Raw genomic sequence first — 25,868 nt, forward strand, 5'->3', positions numbered from 1 at the left:
GTATACGCCGTATGCCCACTAGGAACGCACCAGGATTTGCGTATACCCACTTAAAAATGTGCACGGATACGTATCGTCTTGTGTGACAGATCTTTCATTTCTGTGTTTATTTTTCGCAAATACCGGTTGGGTATAGCTGCAATAAAATACTTTAAGCAGGGGAAGTTATCTCCTACATTCACCATTCATAAAATTCCCCCTGCGCGCTCGCGCTCTGCCCTGTCTCTGTTACGAAGCGCGAAGCTGCCCCTGCATCTCTGCGTGACGTTAGTTGGCGTCCTCCTCGCGTGTGTGTGCGTGTGTGTGTCCAGTCCTCCCATATTAATGTGTAAACCACACAACAAGTAGTCAACAGAAGACAACAGTAAGAGCTCAGATTGGAGCAATTGAAAGAGTGAAACATTAGTCTCCTGTCATCTTCTTCTCATGCACCAACATTTCCGTATGCCCACTTTAGAATTGCGCAATGACGCGTCACTTGCGTCATTGTTCTGTCACAGAACTGTCATACTGAATATTGAAGGGATTGTTGTGTTTGTTTTATTTCTGTCATGCACCCTCTGATGGTCGTTTTTGAGGATGTACTGTTTTTCTTTGTTAAACACTGAACATATGTTATTTCTATAGCTGATATGTTTAATTTATTATTTAAGTACTCTAGGGTGGGAAACATAATTCGAAAGAACATGTTTTTATTTTGTAATTATTGCTTCTTATATAGGGTATTTTTTTTATTGAGTTGCAATTGTTGACAAAAGACCAACTCTGTTGAACAGAAGCATGCAGGAGCAGCAATAAATGTCCTGTGCAAAAGATTCAAGTATCCCTTTGTCTCCTTCACACATTAGTACTCAGGCCAGGCCGGTTACATATACAGTAGTATAGTGTTTGATGCTAGTGCCTAATGGTGATTTTAATTTGACTATTCATTGTCCTAGAAACTTATGACATATTAAGTGTTGAATAATCGGAATTACTTTGGTGGTTGTAGGCTACTGTATGCAACAGTGAGTGTGACGGTGTTTTTAGGATGGGTGTCGAAGAGGCTAATAGGGAATCTTCACAGTATGCCCACTACAAAAACCTAGACTACACCACTGCAGCTATACCCAACCGGTATTTGCGAAAAATAAACACAGAAATGAAAGATCTGTCACACAAGACGATACGTATCCGTGCACATTTTTAAGTGGGTATACGCAAATCCTGGTGCGTTCCTAGTGGGCATACGGCGTATACCTGCGTATCACGTAGACTACACCACTGAAAACACGTATAACACAAACACCTCGTCTTCCATAGACGTTTTCTTGCCATATGACAGGTAAAATAATCAGAGCATATAATCAGAGAATATTAAAAAACAACAGCGTTAAATCATATTGATCTCTATGACACGGTTCTTTAGTAGTCCATGTCACGGCTTATTAGATCCGCACCGAGAGACTCCAACTTCAACCACTACTAAAGTCAGAAGTTATAAAAAAGTGATCAGACAAACGTTGAACATCTTTGCTTATTTTGATGAGCAGGTCACAGGTTTTTGGTTTTAATCAAATTAAGCTTTAAAAACTACTCACAGGCACAGAAGCAGCACACCGCGGGCTGCATCCTCTCCGCTGCTGCTGGTTTGTATCAGACAGCCGATGTGAGACGAGACAGTAGAGCGTTTAACAGCGTTTAACAGTGTTTAACAGTGTTTAACAGCGTTTAACAGCGTTTAACAGTGTTTAACAGTGTGATATGTGTGATATGTGTGATAGGATGTGATATGTGTGATAGGTGTGATAGGCTGTCTTCGCCCAACAGCTGAGATCGGCTCCACCCCCCACAGGGAACAGGTTACTGAAAATGAATGAATGACGTCTCCCATCAGGACCTGATGGGAGTTACGTTGTCAAGGTATTATAAATAATCATACGCAACGTGCGTAGTGTGCGTATTGAAAGAACCGGTACTGGACACATTACATAGGTGGAACTGTGGAGAAGTTTGTATTGTATCAAATACAAATCAAAGCTACTGGAGCATGTTCAGTCATTACGTTAACATAATGCAGTGTAAGAAATCAGGTTGGAATGGATTATTGCCGGTAAACACTGCTAAAGTCATTTAAACTGAGATGAAGTCATCCCATGTTTTTGTTTTGTTTTTTGTTCATTTTTGTGAAGTTTTCTGCTGGTGACCTTATTCCAATGACTCAGCTACAGAAGGGAATGGCTTTAAAATAATACAAATAATATTTGTATTGTTGTTAGAATAAAGCAGATATAATGCTTTTATAACACTTTGGCAATATTCCGTCCGAAAATATGAATTTCCCCTTGTTCACACACGTATTACTATCCAACACTGGCGTGTAATTTCTAACAATTCAATTAAGTTCAGTTCATATACTGAGATGTATCAAATTAGACACTGTTAAGGATAACATTAGAAGAATGACATAAATGGTAATTTAATAAGGATTAAAAGGAACATTTCTGATGACCCGCCTGCTCTTTCTTTTATAATCTTTTTTTTGAAGATTTTTTTACTTTCTTTTTAAGAAAACATAGAAGTGGAAATGTTTGAATATTCTCAGTAAGTCGTATTTTTTTCTTTTTTTATAGAATCAATTATATGAAGCCTAAGATGCTCCCCCAAGGTGCTTTGCAGCAGCCCACTGCTCCTAATGCTTAGGATGGGTTAAATGCAGAGCCCCAATTTCTATAAATGAAATAAATTACAGACATCGAGGGGCAATCTGTATTGTTGTGACCAGTCAATCAAATGTTATGATGTGTTAATGGTAAATTGCCTTAAAAATAAACTAAAAACATGTATTTAAGTCAAACTAATTAACTTTAGGTCCATGTTTTCCAAACTCCAGAGGACAGAAAACATGAGCACACCATGTTGGCTTATTCCTCAATACATGAGCAACAGGAGGTCCATTGCATCTCCACGGCCAGCAGATGGCAGTGCAGGATCACACATTGCAACAAAAATCTGTCCCACCTTCAACATAGAAATTGATTTCCTGCGAATCTAAGTTTAAAAGGCTTATTGAAGTTCACATAAATTTCAAAGGAACATAGCCTCACTCACCCATCACAGTATCCATCCTTGCAGGGTTTTTTTATTCGCTGGGGTCTTCAGTCTCTTGCCGTCGCCCCCAATACAATGGAGCTAAATGAAACCTGCAGTGATCACAGTATGGACGAATTACAACTTAAAAAACTCATAAACAGCAGCATCTCTATGAAAAGTCCTACAGAAAGTTGTCTCAGAGGGGTTTTCTGGTGCTCCAGTGGTTCATACCTTGATTTGCAGCTGGATTCTCCTTCATACATCTGGTGAGAGAGGGCACATGCAGATGTTTACAACTGTTCTAGTCCACCTCTGTTCGGGATTACTGTCCTGGAACAGAAAACATTTGAATACAAATAAATTTATCTCATTTTAAGTCATTCAAATCTTCAGTCAGCCCCATAGATTTACATGCTGTAGGACAGTGTATGTGAAACTATGTCCAAATAAATATGACCCATTTACTGGTGAACCCACAAAAGACAAGATGTCCATGGTATTTCTAATATGGTGATACTGTGACTCATGGCACTTTCGATTGTAGTGCCAAGTAGTTAAAACCACAAGTAATACAGGATTCGATGGAGGATTGAGGATTGCTTAGCTTCCGTGAACCTCCTGAAATGTCTCAACATCTGGAAACTGAACAGAGGATCACCAGCTGTCAGCCAATATATAGCTAGGAGTGGTCCAGTCGAGGAGACAACAGGCCACTGACGGGTCACCTGATGAGGGTGCAGAGTGAAGAAGATCCAGTTGAAGAGGTAATTAGTACTGTGTTTGGAATAAAGAAGATAAATTGAATAAAAGAACGCAACTTTTTGAGCTGATGTCAATAAACAAATTCACTTTTTTTCCTGCATGTAACACCATGACTGCCTGATTCTTTCAATTACAATATACAGTACCAGTCAAAAGTTTGGACACACCTTCTCATTCAACTACTTTGAAGAATCTAAAATATAAAACATATTCTGGTTTGTTGAGCATTTGTTTGTTTACCACATAATTCCATATGTGTTCCTTCATAGTTTGGATGTCTTCAATATTAATCTACAATGTAGAAAAAAATAAAGAAAGAAATAAAGAAAAACCATTGAATGAGAAGGTGTGTGCAAACTTTTGTCTGGTACTGTAATACTAATGAACCTTAAACTCTGCATTGTCTTTCGCCCCTACGTGAAGCATTTAAACAACAATAATAAACAAAATATAAACAAAAAAACCAACAACATGAACAGGCCTGGGTCACATCTGGTGGGAAATCCACTGGAGAGGGCTGCTGTTCTTCCAGCACAAACTGAGCTGAAGATTTCAGAGTTTGTCAATGGTAGAAGATAAAAATAAGAAAAATGTCTGTTTGAATTCTTCAGTGAAACCTAAGAGTTTTTTGTTTTTTTTACTGAAGAAGGAACATTTCCATCGCGGCAGGAAACAGAAAGGGTAGTTGTAATAATAGTGTACAGGTATGGATCCTTTCAACTAGAGCTGCTACTAACTATTTGTTTTCATTAACAATGGATCTGCCAATCGCAGTGCAAAGGCCACAGGTATCGATCCCAAATATCAAACAGGAAAAGCAGCAAACCCTCACACTGGAGAAGTTGGATAATACAACGTTTCACATTTCACTTGAAAAATGAATCGATCAATCGATTTTTGATTGTTTGAATACACTTGCTACAAAGCCAAAAAATGTATGTGTTGTTTTTTAAGTCTTGAGCAAATGTCAAAATCTTTTCTGTCAGACAGGCTTCTGTATGATATTCTCACATGCAACATGCTGAATGGATTTTGTGTGACGTTTTACATGGTGCGACACCACCAGTATAATGCTAGCAGCTTCAAACCAAAAGTGTCTGCTTGTCTAGATACACTTCAGAACAAACTTTGACTGCCAACATTTTTTGTTTCCAAGCTCACACACTGGTTGAATGGAGACTAAAGATGCATTAAAAAAATATCACACATAAACAGTTTTACTTTTATTGAATTTTATGTAAATTAATGAATTAAATTAAATTCATACATAAACAAATGCAAAAAAAAAAAAAAAAAAAAAAGAATACTGGGAAACCTCCTCAGAAACAAAACAAAAGTAAACAAGTCAATGCAACAATATAATTTAACATATAGTGGTAGAGTGCCGATAAAACAAATTCAAACCCTTGGACATCATGTTTCATCTTTTAAACGATGAATCACAGATGACAAATGCGACTAACGCTAGCTGACATCGAAGCCCAGTCCATGAGCCTGAGTGGAATTATGACTATTTGACGTTTCGCAGTTTTCCTACAATTTCCTACAAAAACAAAAGAAATCCACTGTGATTCAAAGTTAAAACAATGAAACATGAAAAGAGTGACTATAGGCACTGAATATAAGCTTGAATGATGGGTTTGATGCTTATTGACATTATATTCCCTTACATTAAATATGTGCTTTTAAAAGTGGATGAATGCTGAGTGCGAAAATAGATTTTGCATTAGAAAAAAAAGGGGGATTGTCATTTGGTTCTCATCCATATTTTTTTTTTCACACACTCTTACTAGAACATACACTCTTTTTTTTTTTCTTTTTTTTTTTTTAAAGCTTTTGTTGCTCAACCAAAGGCTGAATCTTTGCAGCACATAGGTAGTAACTTTGTTTAGTCCAATACTGGAACTGGTGCATTGGTGTCCTTCAACCAGTGACCTTTCCCTCTAATCCAGTTACATCTCTAGGTAAATAAAATATAACACAGCACCCTTGATGACCTTAACCTCATGTATCGACCTGTTTAAACCTCAACACATCACATTCCTCATAGCTCACTGTGTACATTAACATACTGTACATCCACACACACACACACACACGTTCTTTAAAGCAATGCACACAAGCACATACCACAGACACATTACTAACAGTGAATGGGTAGTCAGACACAAAAAAAGGAAGTAATACACTGACTGTAACAAACATTAAATGACTGCATGGTTTTTTATTTTAGAAAAGGGATTAATTGGTTTGTATTGCTTTGGCCTGTTCTGTGAGCAGCCTGCTCTTGTTGTCCTTTTCTGGTCGAGGAGATGCAGAAGCATCAGAGAGCCACTGGACTGGACCACCGAGAGGTATGACAGCAGGGAGACATCTGGGAAACCTGACTGATGTCTCAAAATAACGTCTGTTTCTCCTCATGTCCCCCCTCCCCGTTTCCCCCTTCCCTTAAGTTCCTTCAGAACATGTCTTTCTGTGTGGGGAAGTCCGTGTCCTCTTGTTCCCATTTGCCTGGGGACAGGCACTCTTCAGTGTTGAAGTCCTGAGGGTTTACCCCAATGTCCAGGACCTGGGGGTTAGTGCGAGACTCAGCGAGTCTGGAGGAACAGAGGAAAACACACATTTTATTAGCTGCTACGATGAAACTGGAGTAGTGATCAAAATTGCTGTTATGAATAATGACAATTCATTGAATTCAAAAAGTACAGCTTGTACACAAGGTACAGACATAAGGATGCATCTATTTGTTATGAAAATAATCATATTTAAAAAAAAATAAAAAACAAAACCACTGGTGAACTAATCATGGCAATCACATGACCGAACATACAACATTTTTAACACAATCGTGTTGGACCGACATGTGAGCACACGCCGTTTCCATTCATCCTGACATCACTCATGTGCAAAGCTGATGGATGTGAGGCGGAGACACATAAAAACACGTGTGATGAGAAGACGCGGACAGAGTGGCACACATCATCAGGTTCTGTGGCAGTGAAGCTGGTCTTATGAAGCTCAGGGATGGAGCAAACTGTGGGGTGACGATGAGGAGGTTTTTTTTTTTTGGGGGGTTTTTTCTCTAATTATAATCACACAAATCTTGTTAATGGTAGATGGCCGTAAAAAGAAAGTGTGAAATCTACATGAGTCTTAATCAATCTGATATCCGGACAGATGACAGTTGACTAGGGGAGAATGAGGTGGAAGTCACTAGATCCAGTGATTGACGTCGTTACCTGAGTAGGATTCAAAGCTATCCAGACTGCGGCTGGGGGGGTTGCAAAGGAAACATCACAAGTCAGGCAACAATTTAACTATCCTGGACAGCCTCATCATAAAGTAAGTAGATACATTTATGTGGCCACAGTGTGACTTTATGCTTTGACACTATCTGCCGGACAGAAAACATGAGCTGGCGTTTTTCTCACTATGATCAACCGGCACTTAAGAGGCTTTAACATCTACAACAGTGGATCCAGCAGATGGCAGTGCAGTCTCTCAAACAGCAATACAATCTGTCTCAACACATGAATTATCTGCAGCTCATTGCAAAAAGTAAAGTGGATAAAAGTGCTCATCTAAGGGAATTTAAATGACAGAATTAAAACTTTGGTGTTGCAGTAAGAGAGCAGATGTTGCTGCCTTTTACATGATTTTAGATTTTGTGAGAAGGAAGAGGAGTCCCTGGTGCTCGTGATGTTTACATGTACTTTGATACGTTTTAAAGATAGCTCATAAAGTAACTATATATGGTGAATGTGTTTCTCAAGCTTAACATTACATAAATCTGCTATTTTTATTTGAAATAACATTATGGAGGAGCTTCCTCAGAGGCACATATATGTTACACAACTAGCTCATTTCAATTCTCACACACAACTGTATGTGCCACACCTCGACTAATCAGTAATCATCCTTTTAACCATTGTTTTGTAATATTCTCATTCACAGAATCATGAATTCTCTCCTCCCTTTTTTACCCCAACATCACCCCGTACAATCAGGTTCTCATGGTGGACCAAGATGTCAACCTTGACCTCGGGCCAGGCTTGTGCTGGAATTTGGACCTTCAATTACAGAAATCTACATGAAGATGTGTCTGCGCTTTTGCTGGGAGCATCCTCATTAGTCGCAGAGTGGGAGATTAACGGCGTCAGGGTGTAATTACAGTGCGCGCAGAGACAAATAATCATCTGATAACGGGGCTAAAATGGCCTCTAAGCGCTTGATTACAGCGTCTGTGGAGCCCGTTCTCCCTTTCACTGGAATATTAGTGAGAGAATAAGAAGCCCACTGACCAATTAGCAGCGGGAATGAAAGGGCAGGGTCAAAAGGAAATGATTGCACTAATAAAGTGTCGAATTAGTCCAAAACAAATGGCTGTAAACGCTTTGCACCGTGCAGAGACACACCAGCTTATTGGAAAGTGCTGCTGATTCAGACTAAATTAAAAACATTCATCACAGTGGGCTCCTTTCAGATTAGTTTGTTGACGGCGTAGACAGAGTTTAAGGAATTCCAATAAGCGCAGACAAATGGACTTTCTTGTCAACCTTCAAATACTATGAGCTGATCTTTTTCCCCCAGAGTAATTCAGCTTGTGCTTTTATTCAACTGTAACACTCAAAAGAGTACTACACGGCAGAATAAGTTACTTTCCTGTGGCTTTGTGATATAAATACCAAGCAGGCTTTCAGAGCTCATACTAAAATCGGTGTGTGGGCCTGAGACGATGGTTAATGGCGCCTACAAAAGCAGCATACGTCAGTAAGCTCGTCTCCTGCCCATGGGAGAGCACCAGGGCTGAACCGCAAGCAGAGGGAGAGGCAGTGTTCATTGCGAGAGCAGCCAAAACCGCATGTGGCTATTTCCAGAACAGCTGCCCGTGTGGCTGTTTAGCTGAGCCCGGGGGCCTTTAGGGAAAACCCAAACCCACACTGGTTCTCACCTTGAGAAAGCCTCGTCCAGACCGTCCTCCAACTCCTGCCGCACAGAACATACAGGCATTGGTTAAAAATAAAGTTCACGTCTCTTGAGATGTCAAGTAAACAGAGCTTATTCATGACATGTTAATACATTAACAATACATTTACTCACACAGTCCCCTCTTGCCACTTTTCTCTAGCCTCACATAGTTTTAAGAGGTCAATCATGCTACTTGCAGCCCACACCCTCTTCAGCTATGTGACCATACGATAAGGCCGGTTCTGTTCAATAGGCTATTGTCTGACTCTGGGTAGCAGCTGTGCAACTGTAGACTCCTCTCCTTTCCATACAACAGGTACAGTTTATCACCAGGCACTTTGGCTAATTAATCAGTGTTCTCTGCATGGCATTCTTCTCTTCCCATCTTATCAATCCTGAACAGCTCAGGCTCGGCCTTGACTGACCAGCCTGACTCTTGTCTTACCCATACAGTATTGTTGTTCTCTGTTGCGTGATTATGCACCATAAAGGGGTCTGATTCCGTCTGCTTTGTTCCTGAGTGGACCAGCGCCACGTTGGCTCCCTCTGCCAAATCCAGAAGTTTTCCTGTGGCTACATCTGTAACACAAAACAAAACATGGATAAATTCAAAAAAAGGCAGAAAGAGTAGGATTTTCCTTAAAAAACTATTTATAAACCCTGCCCTCTGCATGTATTTTCTTATTTTTCTGTGTCCAGGACATTTCTGGGGATCAAACTGTGTTATAACGTAGCGACCAGCTGCCAGACAGTAAGCAAGCATCCAACAGGAAGCTAGGAAACAAATCTGGAGTCGACATTCACCCTCTGGCCAGCACCCTAAACCTACCCTCACTCAGGGAGAGTGCCTGTGAGGTGTAATTGAAACAACAAACCCCACTCATTCTGCCTTTAACCATTTGACAGGATTCTGTGATTATCACACACAGCATGCACTGATGATTCACTATTGGTTAAAGACTACTTTTTGTTATTATGCCTCTAATGGAGCTCACGGATGCAGCCATCTGTGGATTGTCACATATGATAAGTGAGCATGGAGTAACCTCCTGACTTGCACGTCCAACTAAGGTGACACCACTGATCTGTAATGAGATTGTTTTTAAATGGCTTTTCCTGATGACTAATGTGTGTCAATAATGTGTGTCAACATTCATTTCTGTCTAGTCTAGAGACTAATGTTATCCCTGTAGTGAAAGCTCAACGACTCTTCTTATGCTAGCACAACTTAACTCTACTATGCTGAAAGCTAAATTCCTTAAAATAAAGGTCTCCCTATTTTTTATGTTCCTCAAAAAAAAAGCTCACATACATGTGAGTCATTGTGCAATCCCCATTCCCTTCGACTTGTTCTCTCTGTCAACGCTGGCTCAGAGGCATTTTGAGTAATCTGCTGTTATGAAGAAGGTAATATTGTGAGGCTGTCATTCATGGGGAAAGAGATCAGGACTCATCTGGTGGTAAAACCCCTGAGTTAACAGCTTAGGTGTCTGCTCCCAGAGCCTCACTTCCACCATAACAAAACACCCAGCTGGCACATTTAACTACAGCTACACCATCAGTCAATTAATCGATTGAAAGGAAATTAAAGCAGCAACTATTTTGAGAACTGGTCAAATGATTCAGTATTTTTTTCAAGGAAAAATGACAAATATTTGGTGGTTTCAGCTTTTTTTCCCTTTTCTTTTTCATTTATGAGAGTTAATTTAATGTCTTTCCATTTTTTTTAACTGCTGGTCGGACTAAAAAAGAAATATCAAGACGTCACTTTGAGCATTTTATAGACTAAATGATGAATCACTTGGGAAAATAAACAGATAAAGCGATAATGAAAATGATTAGCTAGTTGCAGCCCTCCATTTAACCTCTTGAAGAGGAGAAGACTGAGATGGGCGATCATTATCAAGCAAGCACTTAGAAGTGACATTTGTATTTTGTAGCCACTGTGAGAGGCCCGGCGCAGGGAGAAAGAAGAGGCTATCATGTCTCATGAATAAAGCTGACTCACCTCTTATAACACCAGTGATCCCGAGAGTCTCTCTGACACAGTGGCGTGCCATCTGATCACACCAGAGTGAAGGGTACATTAGCGTAACCTTCTGATAGCTCTAAAGCTCTGCTGTCCCCAATCGCTGCTTTAGGGCTGGGCGCTGAAAAACCTCTGGCAGGACAGAAATGCTCAGCCTGTTTCAAAAGGCACTCAGAGGCTTCTACTCTGCCGTACAATTACACCAATTTGCTTTACAGAAATAAAGTGCGCTGGCAGCCAAACGACCTGGCGAAGGGTCAGTGGGATGATGTCGGTCCCAAAACGCACACTGAGCCTCTCTGTTCCCAGAATCTGTTTCCAAGTCCTACTTTGTTGACTCTTCTCACTAGGGATCATCCTTTAAACCCGTTTCGGCCATAAAATGCTACAGCCTCAAATAAAGTGTCAGTAAACGGATTAAGAGAGATCTCTCTCTGGCTGGAGGCCACCTAGCTGGGCACTGGGGGTAGTTCAGTACAAAGCTGATGTTTTCAGAGCTGCCTGCTAAAGAATAAATAAAAAACTGCCTCCGTTCGAAACTTTAACCTCCAGTGCCAAATGGATCGGAGTGCAGATGACGCTCACAAAGTGTGACAGGAAAAAGGCACGCACAAAAACAGAGTAACAAAGAGAAAGCGTGATGAGGAATAAGTGTACAGCCATTGTGCCGCTGGCAACAGGATGCTCCTCATCTCATTGTATCTCGGCTGTGGACAATACGTGGAGCTAATAATGCCTGAAGGTAATTTGTCTCACTGGAAGTCAACAGCGCGTTAAGAAGCCATGACGTGTGTCTTGAGTCCTGGAATCTTAGTAAATCTGATGGAACAATGGGGGGGTCACAGAAAACGTAGGCCTCTTTCATGCTCTTCGTACAAACAGGACTGTAATTGTGTTTCCAGAGTGAGACAGAATATGTCTGTTTGTCCATGAGCAGTCCTCTATTATGTGTTGTTTTTAATGGATCTACAACACGGCAAGGGGGGGCTTAATGATCATCATCGTCATTACCATCATACACCATCACCTAAAAATGTCATTTGCCGTTCATTGTAACGGTGCTAGCTCTAAACAATAACGGAGATTGTTGTCAGCTGAGTTGCAGCCTCAATGTAAGCCAACCCTGGACAAGTGGCTGAATACTCTTCTCATCTCCCCCCCGAGGCTACGATTACTGTGACAAAGAGGGCGTGTGGGGGGAGAGAGAGAGAGAGAGAGAGAGAGAGAGAGAGAGAGAGAGAGACGTGCTCTTTCAGCCATCAGCTGATTCTGCCAAAGAGCAGGATGGAGCGCTTCAGACGCTCATTTGTGCCCACTGCCATCAGACTGTATAACAACAGCGGAGACCACATTTTTTTTTTTTTTTATTCTTATTTCTGTTCTATCTTTATTTTGTTGTATAGTATGTGTATTTATTGTCTGTGTCTGTGTAGTTGAGCTGCTGCAACACTCGAATTTCCCCCATGGGGATCAATAAAGGAATATAATAATAATGATGAGTGACATGACTCACCTCCTGCCTTCAGGCTGCCCAGGCTGGCCGAGCTGTCCGACTGGGAGTTGCTGGCTCCTTCTCCGTCTGAACCCGACTTCACTCGCTTCTCTTTCTCTGTGGGGGGGGGGGGGGGACCAAACAAGATTCAGGATATTGTAACCACGGGGTGAGTTAATAGAGGACCTGTTTACTTTTCTAGCTGCTGAAACTGTCTCCCTAACCAAGCATATAATGAGTGTAAACAAATCAGCAGCAGTAAAATTGGCAGATAAGGTGAAAGCCATTACTCAAGCCATCTGCCAGCTGAAACCTAGAGGGCCTGGGCTTCAAAGATTGTAGCGCGCATACTTCATACGGCGGTTAATACAGTCACTGCAGCTTCTGAATTGAGTGGGCATGGCTTCTGGGTCAGATGGATAACAGGCTCTGCTCTCTCCAAACATCCTCACCTGCAGAGATGAAGGTTTTCCACAAAGGGCCCATCCCCACGGGCAACTGATAACAACGCTGACTGTATTTGATGCACAGCGCGGCTCTCTTAAAATCAGGCCGTGTTTCTCAGTTAGTTAAGAACTGGAACTGCACTCAAATTAGACACACTTGAGTCTAATCTATGAAGCCTCTCCATTAAAAAACATTAAATCTTCTCCTCCCCTTTCCAATTCACCTTACAACTTCACCCTTTGTTAGCTTAAGTATCTTACAACTATTCCTGAAATGTCACAGACTCAATATGACCACAGTACAATGTAATGGGGTATCTTCTTCTTTCAAATATTATAGCTGCACTATTATTTGAAATAGCCTGACTAAAAAAAATGATATAAGGGTCTATAAAGATGTTTTACCTGTTGTAATTAAGTTAGGTCCGCTCTCACCGAGGCCCCTTCCTCATCCTGCACATTATGAGGCACATGAGTGCCATTAAAAGTTTGATTCATTGCTTCTGATTAAACTTATTCTATACTTGGTTTGGAGTTAGTCATCACTGTTGTGCAGCGGTATTTTCCTCGTTCACGATACAGTGCAACATTGTGAGGATGTCAGTTTCTGCAGGGACAGCATGTTTACTTCCTGTTCATCACGCACAAAGTCAGTCTTATTCTCATAAAGTACCCTCTTCCCACAGAATATATCTGCTTAAATGATTAAATCTGCTGGCAACTTCCACTGGAGAAGAGATAGGGGTAAATTAATAAGTAAACAAAAAGGTAATAAAATGCTTTTAATCCTGGTCTGAAAAGTAGAATCCAAAATTGCGTCACCCTGAGAAATGATATCCTGCTTTGAGAGGCTTTATAAACACGGGCCCAGTCTACTCACAAACGCATACAAAAACATCCAACTGTGCCTTCTAGCTAGAATATCACCATTTCCCAGGATGTGAAGGTTAAGCGGATGCTCAAACAAATCACAAGGCCTTCTGAACAAGTGTGAATTCCCCGAGGGGCCAAGACGCTGACTCACTGTAACTCAAGCCTTCAATACCATGGCTATGGATTAAATGTCCATTCCTGTCTAACAAGCCCTGCTTACAGCAAGTGGGTGTTTTTATTTCATCATCATCCTTGATCTAAAAGAAAGAACATCCCATTTCCCATGAGCCCAGGTAGCTTAGTGATGGCAGAGTTACAAAACTTTCCCATGGGCACATGTTTTCCCCCATTGCCTCTCCAGTGCAGAGTTTTTCAGTCCCGCTAAACATGGAAGCAACTTTAAAAGATATGCCAGTTCAAAGCTAGCTGTAGTGTTTACAGTGAATATTCTATGAGCACAGATTTATGTACAGGGATGGGATAAACAGAGGGAATGTGTGTCAGGAATGTGTGGTGGGCTCTGCACCACATGGGTGGTGGAGGAGATTTTTGTAAGAAGCAGAAGCAGCACACTAGACAGACATACAGTAGATACCCCCCTCTCTTCCTGCACGGATCCTCGGGGGTCTTGTAACTTTAATGAAACAGACTCAAAAGGATTTCTTTCCCACTCTCTCCCTACCTCCCTTTCTTTCTTCTCTGCCACAGAAGAACACCAATACTTCTTTTTGAAACGCACTAGAAGAGAGCCACTCGGCAAATTAAACGGCTTATTAGGAGAGGTGAAGAAAAAGGGTGAGAGGAGGAAAGCACAAGCTAGACTATGAATTAAAAATAAAGAAATGTGGGAGACAAAATGTAAAAGGTGAAAGAGTGAGGAGGCAGCTGATTTAATATTCAAGTCTAAAAAGATACAAACATCCAAGTAAGGAGGCGCGAGGCTAGGAGCCCGTGGCCTTGATGTTGGGGGGGGAAATGGAAATGTGCCCACATTAAAACATTCGCACTCAAACCACAGCAGAAGAAGAAGGGGAGACAAATGTGGGGTAAATAAAAAGAGGCTGCTATACAGTGCGGGTGTGTGTGTGTGTGTCTCTAAAGGACTGAATAAATAAGCTTGCCTTGGCGTGAGACAGGATCAATGGCAGTGACACTGAATCTGTCAGGGGGTTGATCTCCCACTGGCACACACTCACAATCATTTTCCTTTCTCTCTAACACGCTCCCCACCCCAACAGCCCCTCCTTCACCCCGCCTTTCATGCTCGCTTGCCCTCTTCTCCTCATCCCCCATCCCCCTCTTCTTCTTCTTCTTCCCCCGTCTCCCTCCTTATAATAAGCAGAAGCGAGCGCCGCGAAGGGGGGGAGAGAGAAAAAGAAAATAACTCGACTGGGATGGATGGGGTTGGGTGGGGTCAAGGTGCCAGGTGCAAAACAAGACAAGACAGCAACAAAGGATAATCACAAAATTCAAAAGGGTGATTACATGGCCACACACACACACACACACACACACACACACACACACACACACACACACACACACACACACACACACACACACACACACACACACACACACACACACACACACACACACACACACACACACACACACACACACACACACACACACACACACACACACACACACACACACACACACACACACACACACACACGGAGCGATGGAGAAGATTGTAGGGGGTTGCGATGCACAAACCGACATTATGTGGCAAGAGCTGCTCATTTACTCTGGAGTCACACATGCAGTAAATTACACGCGTGTTCTGCTGAGCTGTACAAAAGGATGCGTGTGACACCACCCTTACACAGCACTTTGATTGCTCGCTGTGTGCGAGTTGGCGCCTGAACAAGCACTGTCTGCTCATCTCCTCAGTGCGGGCTACTATTTAAAAAGAGGTTGAATGCTTTCCAAGTTTGACATAAAATGGACAAAAGAGGTAATGGAACATTGTAAGCAGTAAATATGAAACATATGCAGGGAAAATCACAAGTCCGTAAGACTTTAAAAAGGTAACTGAGAAGATTTACCTCCAGTCAGCTCACCTCTGCCCTACTCTAACCTTAACTCCTCCCCACCACTCCGCATGTCGATACCTAGATGAGTCTTTAACCACGAATGAGCTGTCTGTAATAAAGAGGCGTCACCAAACCGAAAAAAGGTCTCTCTGCTCTACGGGTGATGATTTAACCACTGTGTGGGGGGAAACTGGTTCAATCAATGAGGACATTACTCTACTGTATGAGTTTGTTTGTTTGTCACATGACCCCGGTAGAGGGTGTCAAGGCCATGACCAGGAAGACGCAATCAAATTTATGTTTCTACGTTGCTCAGGGAAACTTCAGGATTAAATACAGGGGCATTGTTTGGCCATTAAGAAGGAAGATAAAGGATGTGTACAGTAAATGGGGAGGATGACAACAGCAGGGGGGGAGGTGAAGGAATAAGAGAGGAGGATTTTCCCTCATCCGTCACACTCCCGTGGACCTCGTGGGGGCGACCATGCGTACCTTCTTTGGCAGCCTGCCAGAATTCAAACGCCACTCTGAAAGCCTGGGCCACTGTTAGGGTGACCGCCTGGGCCTGTTGGAGGGAAGCAGAGAGACCAAGGGTGAGACAGGGGGAGAGTGTGAAAGAATGAGAAATACTCATTGGATCTCATCCACATGAGGGGGGGGAAAAAAACAGGAAGTGACCACCGACAGAAGAGGCTCGTTCAGAGACACTTGAGCAGGAGGAAGAGAAACCCGAGGGCTCCATGACAAGTTGTTTATGTAACTGGGAGGATACGTGGCCTTTTGGCCAGAACTAAATTGGTGAGGGGAAGGAAAAGGAGGGAGTGGCTGCAAACCTCCAGGGATGGAGAGAATGCTAGAGAGGGATGGCAGCCTCTCCGCCCTTCATGTTCTCTCTCTCCGCGTCTTCCTCCTTCACTTATTACTTGGGCATTCGCATACATACACGTTTAAAAAAACAAAAAACAGTGGAGGTGCAGTTGTTCTGAGTTGGTCTCCTTGCATCTTACTGTATCTGCATAAAGCGCTTTCCCAGGATTGCCGGGAGCAAAAGCTGAATGGAATACCTGAATGCAGAATCCTGCACCATAAAGAATCGACTGCCTGCATTTGCAGCTAAAGCCTGCAGGTTATTTCACTATACAGTTATGTTTATATAAAAACTGGCATTAATGCCATTGATTTTGGCCAATTTGTTGAAAATATCAACATCACTCTAGGTCTATATTCTGAATATGAAGCCGTCATCAGCAGCTGAATAGCTTAGTTATGCAATAAGACTGGAAACCGAAGGAAAGAGATAGCATGGCTATTTCCTTTGCTGAGAAAACCACCTACCAAAACCTCTATAGCTCACTAATTTACATGTCATTTGTGTTTCTTTATTCTGTACAAAAAATGAAATGTAATTACAACAAGTTGTGGTTTTATGAAGGGGATATATGCAGGAAGATTTCTTGGTCAGGCTGGTAACTGTCAATAACAATAAGTGATATTATAGATTTTGACTTGCAGATTTAGTTGACTTCGGACAGAGCTAGGCCAACTCTTTTCCCATTACATCGTATATTTTGATTCTATTAGTTGCAAACTCTTAGTGTACACTTACAGAAGGGGCGCATGTGAAACTGAACTTACTGGATAAACAGCCTACAGTGGAAAACAGTTTTGCAACACGTACTTGCACAGACTCATTTACGTACCATTTTTCTCTTCGTGCAGAGGAAGGCATGACACTCCAGAGTCTCATTGTGCTGGCTCTGGACGATGTAGGCAAACACTTTGTCGTGCATCTTGTCCGCCGTGCAATACGATATTCTGAAGAAAAAAAACACAGAAGCACACGCTTTAAAACTCAGTGTGCAACTTCATCTACACTAAACCCCTTAAGCTGATCCAGCAATCTGACTAAAACTGTTCAATCTAGCATTTCTCTAAACTGCTATGAAAAAAAAAAAAAAAAAAAAAAAAAATCCCCACCGTTCTTGAATCCAGCTGCGCTCACAATCTCGCTACTCTGCAACTGATTAAATACACACCCCAGCTGTGTGCAGGTACAGAGCTGAACAATGTCATGTATTTGAACTGAACATGTGTGCAGACATCTGTACTGTTTTGCCAACTGCCGTTCCTTTCTGCTTTCTTCAAACACGTTATTACATCACACTCCCACTGTGTCCACCTGCTTTACAACCATGGCACATTTTTAATTGGGTCTGGTCTCTGTAAGGTACATAAAACGAATCATACAGACAGAGGTGACTGTTCCTGTCTTGTTCTGCACTGAGCTTTGTCTGTGTCGCATGTGAGGAAGGCATCAGTCTGGCTTGTCCGTCTCAGGTGTAGAGTAGAGATTGGATTTAAGGCTGTAATGCTCCAGAAATAGCTTTTCTCCACTATCTGATCATCAGGTTATTACCCTATTACCAAAGTGACGGTAACACTGTCAAATTTGGGAGCCAGAACCAAAACGATGGAGGAAGGCAATAATGAATGTCAGCCATCTGTCCTTCCTTTCCACTCCAAGCATCAACGCTGTGCTCAGACTTCACTGTGGGGGAGCCACACAGTCGGTTAACTAATGAGTAAGGAATATAAGGTGTGGATATAATAAATTAATAAATAAAAGCAAGGGAGAAAAGAAGTTTGGAGAGGCTCAAGAATTGCAGCTGCAGTCTGCTCAACACAAGATTTATGGGGAAATGTTTTGGAGGAAGAGCGTGAAAATTAGGTGTCTGGGCAAATCCATTTCTTTTATTGGCCGTCCATCTTCTCAGCAGATGTGCTGGGGAGGAGAGCTCCAGTGGGGTGCGAGAGACAACCAGCTGCTTTATGTCTCCACACCATCCTGAGGTCACAGCTGGACCCAACTTAGGGAGTCAGGCTTTTAATTGCTGTAGTATTTACCTCATGTTCTTCAAATGAGAGGATACGTTCATGCATTTCACTGATATCTGTGATGAAGACGTGTAGTGAAAGATACAGGTGTTGCAGCTGCAGCTGCAACACCTGTATCTTTCAAGTAGTTTCGGTATTTTTTTCTCAGAGCAGAAACTCAGTCAAATCTGTACACACAGACAGGATACACAGATTTGATATCATCTTGCATTGCAAGTAAATATCCATGAATATGCTCAGAAATGTTAAAAAAAAAAAAGGCACTTTTAATTCCAGAACTTTTGAAGCTTTCTTCAAAATCAACTAATTCAGCCATAGTTATCTGCAAATCCATGTGCATATTGCAAACAGTATTTGATAATGGCTCATTTGTAATTGATGCTAACCAACTGTGGAACATTGTCAGACTTTGAAGGCCCAATTAATCAATAGACTGAAAATGTATCAGCAATTTTGATGAGCAACTAATCATTCAAGTCATTTTTTTCAAGCAAAAATGCCAAAGATCTCTGTTTCCTGCCTTTTAAAATGCCAAGATTAGGTACAGCTACTAGATTAGCTAAATAATTGTTGGTGAAGACCAAAACAATCAATATGAACGAGGATTTACAGAACTGTGAGGAGCACCAATCATCAGACCCTAACTGTCATTGAATGTGATGTTGACCATGTATAAAACAGTTGTTTAAAAACAGCCCAGCAGCGTGGAGCCCAGATTTGTAATATAGCTTAATCCCGTATACCTGAGAAATGAACTCGATCCGGATGATTCTGAAATGCACAGCCAGGAAGCAGTTGTTCAAAATTATTCAGCATCAGCCTATTCATGCTTGGGGAAAATGATGAAAAGTCCCACCCCTCCTTGATATGTAGACTCATAAATGTGGAATTTGAGAAAAGGTGATTCAAGCTTGGATCATAAGCTCGAGGCCAATGGAGATTGGGCAGCTTTAAGTGTGCAGGCTGTGGCAGGCAAGTGAGATCTGTAGGCATTTACTAGAGAGAACATGTGTGTGTGTGTGTGTGTGTGTGTGTGTGTGTGTGTGTGTGTGTGTGTGTGTGTGTGTGTGAGAGAGTCAAGATCAGACATACAGCTGTTGTCCCAGGAGAGCTGAGATTGATGAGACACACTGATGATGGACAGAGTACTCTCTCACACACACACACACACACCAGGACACACACACACACACATGACACACACACACACATGGACACACACACACACACACACACACACACACACACACACACACACACACACAAACACACATACAGAAGCACACTGAACAACACCTGCTCTCACACTTTAATCCGTCCCATGATGGATTAGAGCAAATAACAACTTTTGTTTTATTGTGGATGATAAGGACAAGCTCAGGGTGAGAGTGTTTCATAACTGGAGCAGCCCGACTGAGTCAGGGACACGGAATGTGTTAGAAAAAGTGGAGAAAGAGTCAAAACAGCTGGGAGAGGACTGACCTGTATATGGAGATGTTTTCTATCAGCTGGTTGGAGGCACTGTCGTAAAGGATGATTCCTCGCGGGGAGACCGTTAATGTGACTTTCTGGAGTTTTTTCCCACTGGCTTTGGCCTGGAAGGAGGAGGAGAAGGAGAAAGAAAGGTTGGAGGCCACAAAGAGAAAAGCGTGAGTGAGACAGATAAGTAGGGAAAAGCAGTCTGGCCAAGTGTCAACCTGTTGTACATATTTAAATGCTGTACATTTTTGATCAGACCAGCCAATCGGGTTTACATGGAATCCAGGCTATAGCTCAAAAGATGCCAATGCAAAAAACATGTTAAATCATTGGAGATATGATTCGAACCATAATTTGCAGATATGCTGGCTTGGCTGTATATTGCAATAAGCGAATTAACAAAGACATTGTCAAAACACACATATTTGAATAAAGATTCTGAAGAAACATTTGTGTTTGAGAAAGACTCTTCTTACACAGAGTAAATTACAACATTTCCAACTCTAGCGTGACAAAATATTACTTCACATCAAGTGTAACTATTAAGTAATATGATCCCATTCAGCAGCCCAACATCTTTTTTTAAAAAAGGGACACCAAGGGCAGCCAACAGATTAGGCCCAATCAGAGCCTCAGCCCTCCCTCTCCATACATCACCGTGTCCCGAGTCCCACCATTCTGCCGCCGTTAACTTCATTATCCACGGAGCTGCCAGATCCAATAACATTAAGCCCTTTCTACCATGATAAAGCTGGCTGAGCCATATATGGAGCAACACTGTCTAAACTAATTGCATCCTCTTCGAAATGTCAGCCTGGGCCTCGGGGGAAGTTAGGCAGCCAACCAGTCACTTTTCACCGAGGTGTCATTCAGGTCATAAACAGGAGAAAAATACTGGATGACTCCAAGTGGTGGAGGAGGTGATGTGGGGACAGATGTTATATGTGCTTGAGCGAAACTCATTTTCTGGGAATAGTTTTCTGAATAGGAGTGTTTTGACAAGAGATTTTAGATTCCCGCCGTGTAAGATATTCAAGTTATGTTTGTGTGTGTGTGTCTTGCTTCCAGTAAGTGTGTAGGTGGGCGCCATCTCTCACCGTGGCCACTATCCTCTTCACAGCAGCCGCAGACAGCTCCTCTCCCTTGGGCTTCTCAACCATGGTGACCCCCAGGTACTTGAGCTGGAACACCATGCCCTCCAGAAGGGTCTCCCTCGTGTCCGTCCAGTTCTCTGGAAGCTCTGTGGATGACAGACATGCATCGGTGACACTTCTGCTCATCAACAACCCCGCTGCTTGTTCTGTACAGCGGGCTGAGGGATACTCTGTCAGACATGTGTCGGCGCAGCACAGCATTGTCTCAGCTGTATTAGATACAGCAGCAGCCAAACCGTGTCCTCATTATGGGTGTGTGCAACCAGCACATGGTTTTAGCTATTCTTCTTGGCAGGCAAGCAATGGCATGAGCTCTATTGGATTGTTTACTCCACTGGCTAAAATTGATTAGAAATAGTTTGCATATTGTTAGTTAAAAGGGTCATCTGAGCTGTAGTACTGATACTATGGACTGTATTGTAAAGTGATATTAACTCCATAAATGACCACTCTCTGCTTGATGTATGAAAATATTAAATGACAGAGAATATTGTGATATATTCAATAATAAGACAATAAAGCCTTTAGATTTGTTTGTTTGGTTCATGATGTACAAAGTAAGCAGGGGTTTATGCCAAGGTTGGAAATTAGCACTATTTACCAGTTAAAATGCAAAAAAGAAAGTAAAACTATAAACCTGGTATTTTATTTCCGCGTAATTATGAATCCCTCTGCTTTTTTTTGGCAAGATCAGCCCTGTGTAGCTGTTTAAGGCAGAGGCTATTGCTTGTGGTTAGACATTGGCCTTGAGTAGTTTGGGTCTGGATAGCTAATGGCGCAGGGCGGGGCTTACCGAGAAAAGGACTCAGCTTCATAATGATTCATTATTTCTGTGACATTAATACACAACACTTGCTGCAGCTGCTTCACAATTAAAGTATTCTAGGGAATTATTGTGAAGCAAGGGGTAGTGTTTAGATGAAATGTTGAGTCATAGTCATTGCTGGTACCTCCCTGTAATTTAGGATTTGTGAGGTTACTGTTTTTCACAGAGGATTTTCTGCTTTACAAATGTGACCTGGTTAGCTAAAGGGATGCAGGTGCTTTTTAACAATTTAACCTAAAACCACTACAGACTCTTCAATCACCACACAAAATGTAAGAAAAAGAAAAATGTTTTTTGGAATAAACACGTTTTCATGGCTTTACACTAGGTGTCAAACACAGGTTCAAGATATGGAACTGGTCCCTCATGACCGTCTTCCAGAACTCATTCACAATCCTGCCAACGAACTCATTCATAAAAGATGATCTCCTCCAGCGTACGAGACGATGACACTTATTCAGGACTCAATATTGTACATTTTGTCTTTGGAATGAAACTCCAAGGCTGTTGTTTTTATTTCTTTTATCGGAGGAATCGCTTGGCGAGCTGCTCGAGGCGACATACTTCTCTTCATATTATATCTGAATGAAGATAGCCGGAGGTGCCTGGTCACAGAGATGGAGCAGTGAAAGAGGAAAGAAGAAAGAGGAACAACTTGTGAGAACCAGCCTTCTATATTACACTAAGTCATTAAGACTTAGACTATGTTGTAATTCTGCTGACAGTCCGCAATAGATCTTAAGCAATCAGCAGCTTTCAAATCTTGGAAAATCTTAGAGTGAGAGTTCACACAAATAGGCAACAAAATGCCTCTTCAGTATTCAGCCGTTTGCTCCGACAATAAACACGCTAACTTCTCCTTACTCAGCTCATAAAAGGTTTATGGACTTGCCACCATGAGGTGTGTGAGAGTGAGTAAGGGGAAAAGAGATCCATTTGTCCCCTCTAAAAAGGTCCATCAGAAAACGACATCATCACACCCTTCCCTCGTCGGTGGTCCGAATGTCACCCAGTATCTTCAGGGGGATCTAAACGGAGTCCTGTGCCACCATGTTTCTGTCAAAAGAGATGTGCAGCTGGCTATAAAGGGTAAAAAGGGTTCTGCTCATGTGCTTTATAACTCTGGCGTGTGTTGTTGGCTCTCTAAGGAGAATAAGATCATTGAATGAATAGTTTAGCCTTCTATTGTGCATTTACTTATACTAAAGTCACTGAGAAAGGCAGAAAACTTCGCCAAAATGTTAATGATGGCTTAATATTCTAAGGAATTTCTTAAGCAAAAATGTAAACAAACAAAAAAACCACTGGTTCCGGCTTCTCAAGTGTTAAAATTTGCTGTTTTTTCTAAGTCTTACATGATAGCATGGAAACTGAATATCAAGCAAGATATTTAGGCGTGTCAACTTGTGAAACTGAGAAATTGTGATGGACATTTTTGTCTATTTCCTGAAAATTCAAAGACCAATTGAAAACAACCAGCAGATTAATTGATAATGAAAATGTAAAAACCTGCATATATTTCTAGAGCTTTAAAAAAGGAAATATTATTATTGATTAGCATTTCCAGTTGATATTGTTAAAAAAAAGAAAAAAGTACAATAAAAGACTTACTTCAAGATGTTGGAACCACACAATACTATTCATCTGCTAAACAGTCAGTAGTCAGCCCAGTAAGTGAACTATTTTTAAAGTTATTTGAATTCATTTTTACTTTGTGAACACTATCACTTGGCTCAGGAGCCAATATCTTTTGGGGAGCCAGTTGGAAACTGTGGCAGAGGTTAACCTATAATATTTATTTTCTTCTCCAGCCAAACCAAACCAACCGTGAGTGGTTCTGGAGAAGGGCTTATAATCGTCTAAATGCAACTCTAACCCAAACCATACTTAAGTAATGGGTGAGCCTGAAGTGAACACCCGCTCTAGAGTCAAGGTCTTTGAGCTCCTGAGTGTGGGGAACACATCAGGCTGACATACTTTGCTGATCCTGTGGTTACATTAGAGCCTGGATAAGTAGCACCCTCGCTGTAATATAACCTGCGGCGAGGAATCATTAGCTCCTATTCACGACCTAAATCAAGTTACCGAGCGGTCTACGAGTGTCCATTACGAGGTGTAGCCACTTAAGACTGCAGACAGCTACGATAATGCCTGCTCAACCTAAGTTAGCTTTTCTAACCTTTAGTGCTTGCTCCTGTTTGTAAAAGCAAACTTGACTCCAGAGTTTACAAAAGGCAACACTGCCGACAAGCCCCCTTCACTGAATTTCAACAATAAGTAAGAAGTGCTTTGAAAATACTCTGAGCGATTCAAAGGCTGAGGAGAGATTTCATTGACATAATACACTCGGCTGCAGCTGCGGGCTTGTGCTGGTCCAGCGGAGATGTTGTACTTGAACTGCCCATACTAATGCTTGCAGGAGGAAAGTCTCTGGGGATGACCATCAGTTAACCCCGACTGCAGAGTCTTAGGAACCCCCATCCCGAGAGATCCTGAGGAAGCTACTGTAAGAATATACAATGCAAATGATGGGATATCTTCATCCTGCCTTCAAAATACACGAGGAGACGACTATTATGACAAAAAAAGCCAAATGTTAGTGAGCATTGAAACAACAGCTTTCTTCCAAAAAAAGGACAGTTCAAATGAGCATAGCTATTTTTAGACCGGTGCATATACCCAGAGTGCTGCTTTGAACGGAATAATAATCCATTTTCATATTGGTCACATTTGCATTCACACAACCAATCCCCACATCCCCCCCCAACATGCCCACCAGCCCCCAGCCCCCTTCACGGCAGCTCTCTGCAGCTGCGGTGCTGATTAGAGCAAACTTCAAAAGGCTTCTTGGCTACGCTGGAGCTGTGGCTGGTCAGAGAGCGCTGCTCGCCTGGGTGACACTGCCTGTATGTAAGCCAGGGAGAACTGGCGAAGGGAGCACGGATGTTTGCAGAGTGGAAGGGGGATAGGATTGGAGGAGGCAGGTAGAAGGCAGTGACTGCTTCACTGAGCGCAAGACGTGTGAGGGTTTGTTTAGCTAATTATCTTCAGAGTATAACGTGGATAATGAACTGGTGGGGTCTTATTCAGGTTCCTGCTCTGAAAGCCTTCACGGGGGCCACGTGGCTGCAACTAGAGCCTTTTGGAAAACGTGCTCACCCACCTCTAAACACACAAACCACTGCATAAATATTAACCATGCTACAACAGAGACGCTCATCCCATAAAAGAGAAATATGTTATGGAAGGAGAAACAGTGAACAGGAACAGAACAAACATCTGCTGTTTGACCGCCAAGTTATGGGGGATTGAAAAAATAAGAATTTATAACTCCTAGCAGCTGTCAACCTTGGATTAAGTCCCAGATGACACTAAACTCATCAGGGGGAAACTAGTCTAAATAAAGAGTTTCTTACATAAAAGCCCCTCAGTAAGAAATGTATCAATTGCCTTTGCTCTGTTGTTGGGCTTTAGTGTGAAAAAACACACTTCGGCCTTAAAGAAACCCTGAAACACACCTCCTATACAAGTTGTTAAGGTAAGGTTGGACACACAGGATATCAATATTCATGAATACGTATAATATTCACACTGCGGGCTTATTGAGCCTCATCGAGGATGCATTGAAGGCTGACTTATCTTCAAAGCAAGATACTGGGAGTTTTCTTGGCAGCCAGCAAGGCACCTCCATGTTGGATGGCTGGTTCACCTCCATCATCAGTGTTTTGTTAATATGATATAATACCTTTTTGTTAGATAAATGTTGGTCTCAGAGTCTTAAAATAATATTTTATAGTATTGCCCCCAAATTATTTTGTCCGAGGGGTCAA

At 41.9% G+C, this 25,868-nt stretch overlaps 1 protein-coding gene across 2 annotated transcripts in view; it reads right to left on the reverse strand.

Moving 5' to 3' along the window:
* Positions 1 to 5,129: 5,129 nt before the first annotated feature.
* Positions 5,130 to 25,868, reverse strand: part of ldlrap1b (low density lipoprotein receptor adaptor protein 1b) — a 30,439-nt gene continuing 9,700 nt past the window's right edge. The window contains exons 2-9 of one of the 2 annotated variants that reach the window (XM_054613807.1): positions 21,156 to 21,298; positions 20,062 to 20,174; positions 17,385 to 17,499; positions 16,177 to 16,249; positions 12,345 to 12,440; positions 9,287 to 9,381; positions 8,786 to 8,820; positions 5,130 to 6,431 (exon numbers count right to left, since the gene is read on the reverse strand). In XM_054613807.1, coding sequence (XP_054469782.1) covers positions 6,293 to 6,431; positions 8,786 to 8,820; positions 9,287 to 9,381; positions 12,345 to 12,440; positions 16,177 to 16,249; positions 17,385 to 17,499; positions 20,062 to 20,174; positions 21,156 to 21,298 — 809 coding nt within the window. In that variant the 3' untranslated portion in view covers positions 5,130 to 6,292. Of the gene's footprint in view, positions 6,432 to 8,785; positions 8,821 to 9,247; positions 9,382 to 12,344; positions 12,441 to 16,176; positions 16,250 to 17,384; positions 17,500 to 20,061; positions 20,175 to 21,155; positions 21,299 to 25,868 lie in introns of both variants that reach the window. The other variant, XM_054613806.1, reaches the window with a different exon arrangement.

Source organism: Anoplopoma fimbria, chromosome 15 (assembly GCF_027596085.1).
Source record: "Anoplopoma fimbria isolate UVic2021 breed Golden Eagle Sablefish chromosome 15, Afim_UVic_2022, whole genome shotgun sequence".
Lineage (NCBI taxonomy): Eukaryota > Metazoa > Chordata > Actinopteri > Perciformes > Anoplopomatidae > Anoplopoma > Anoplopoma fimbria.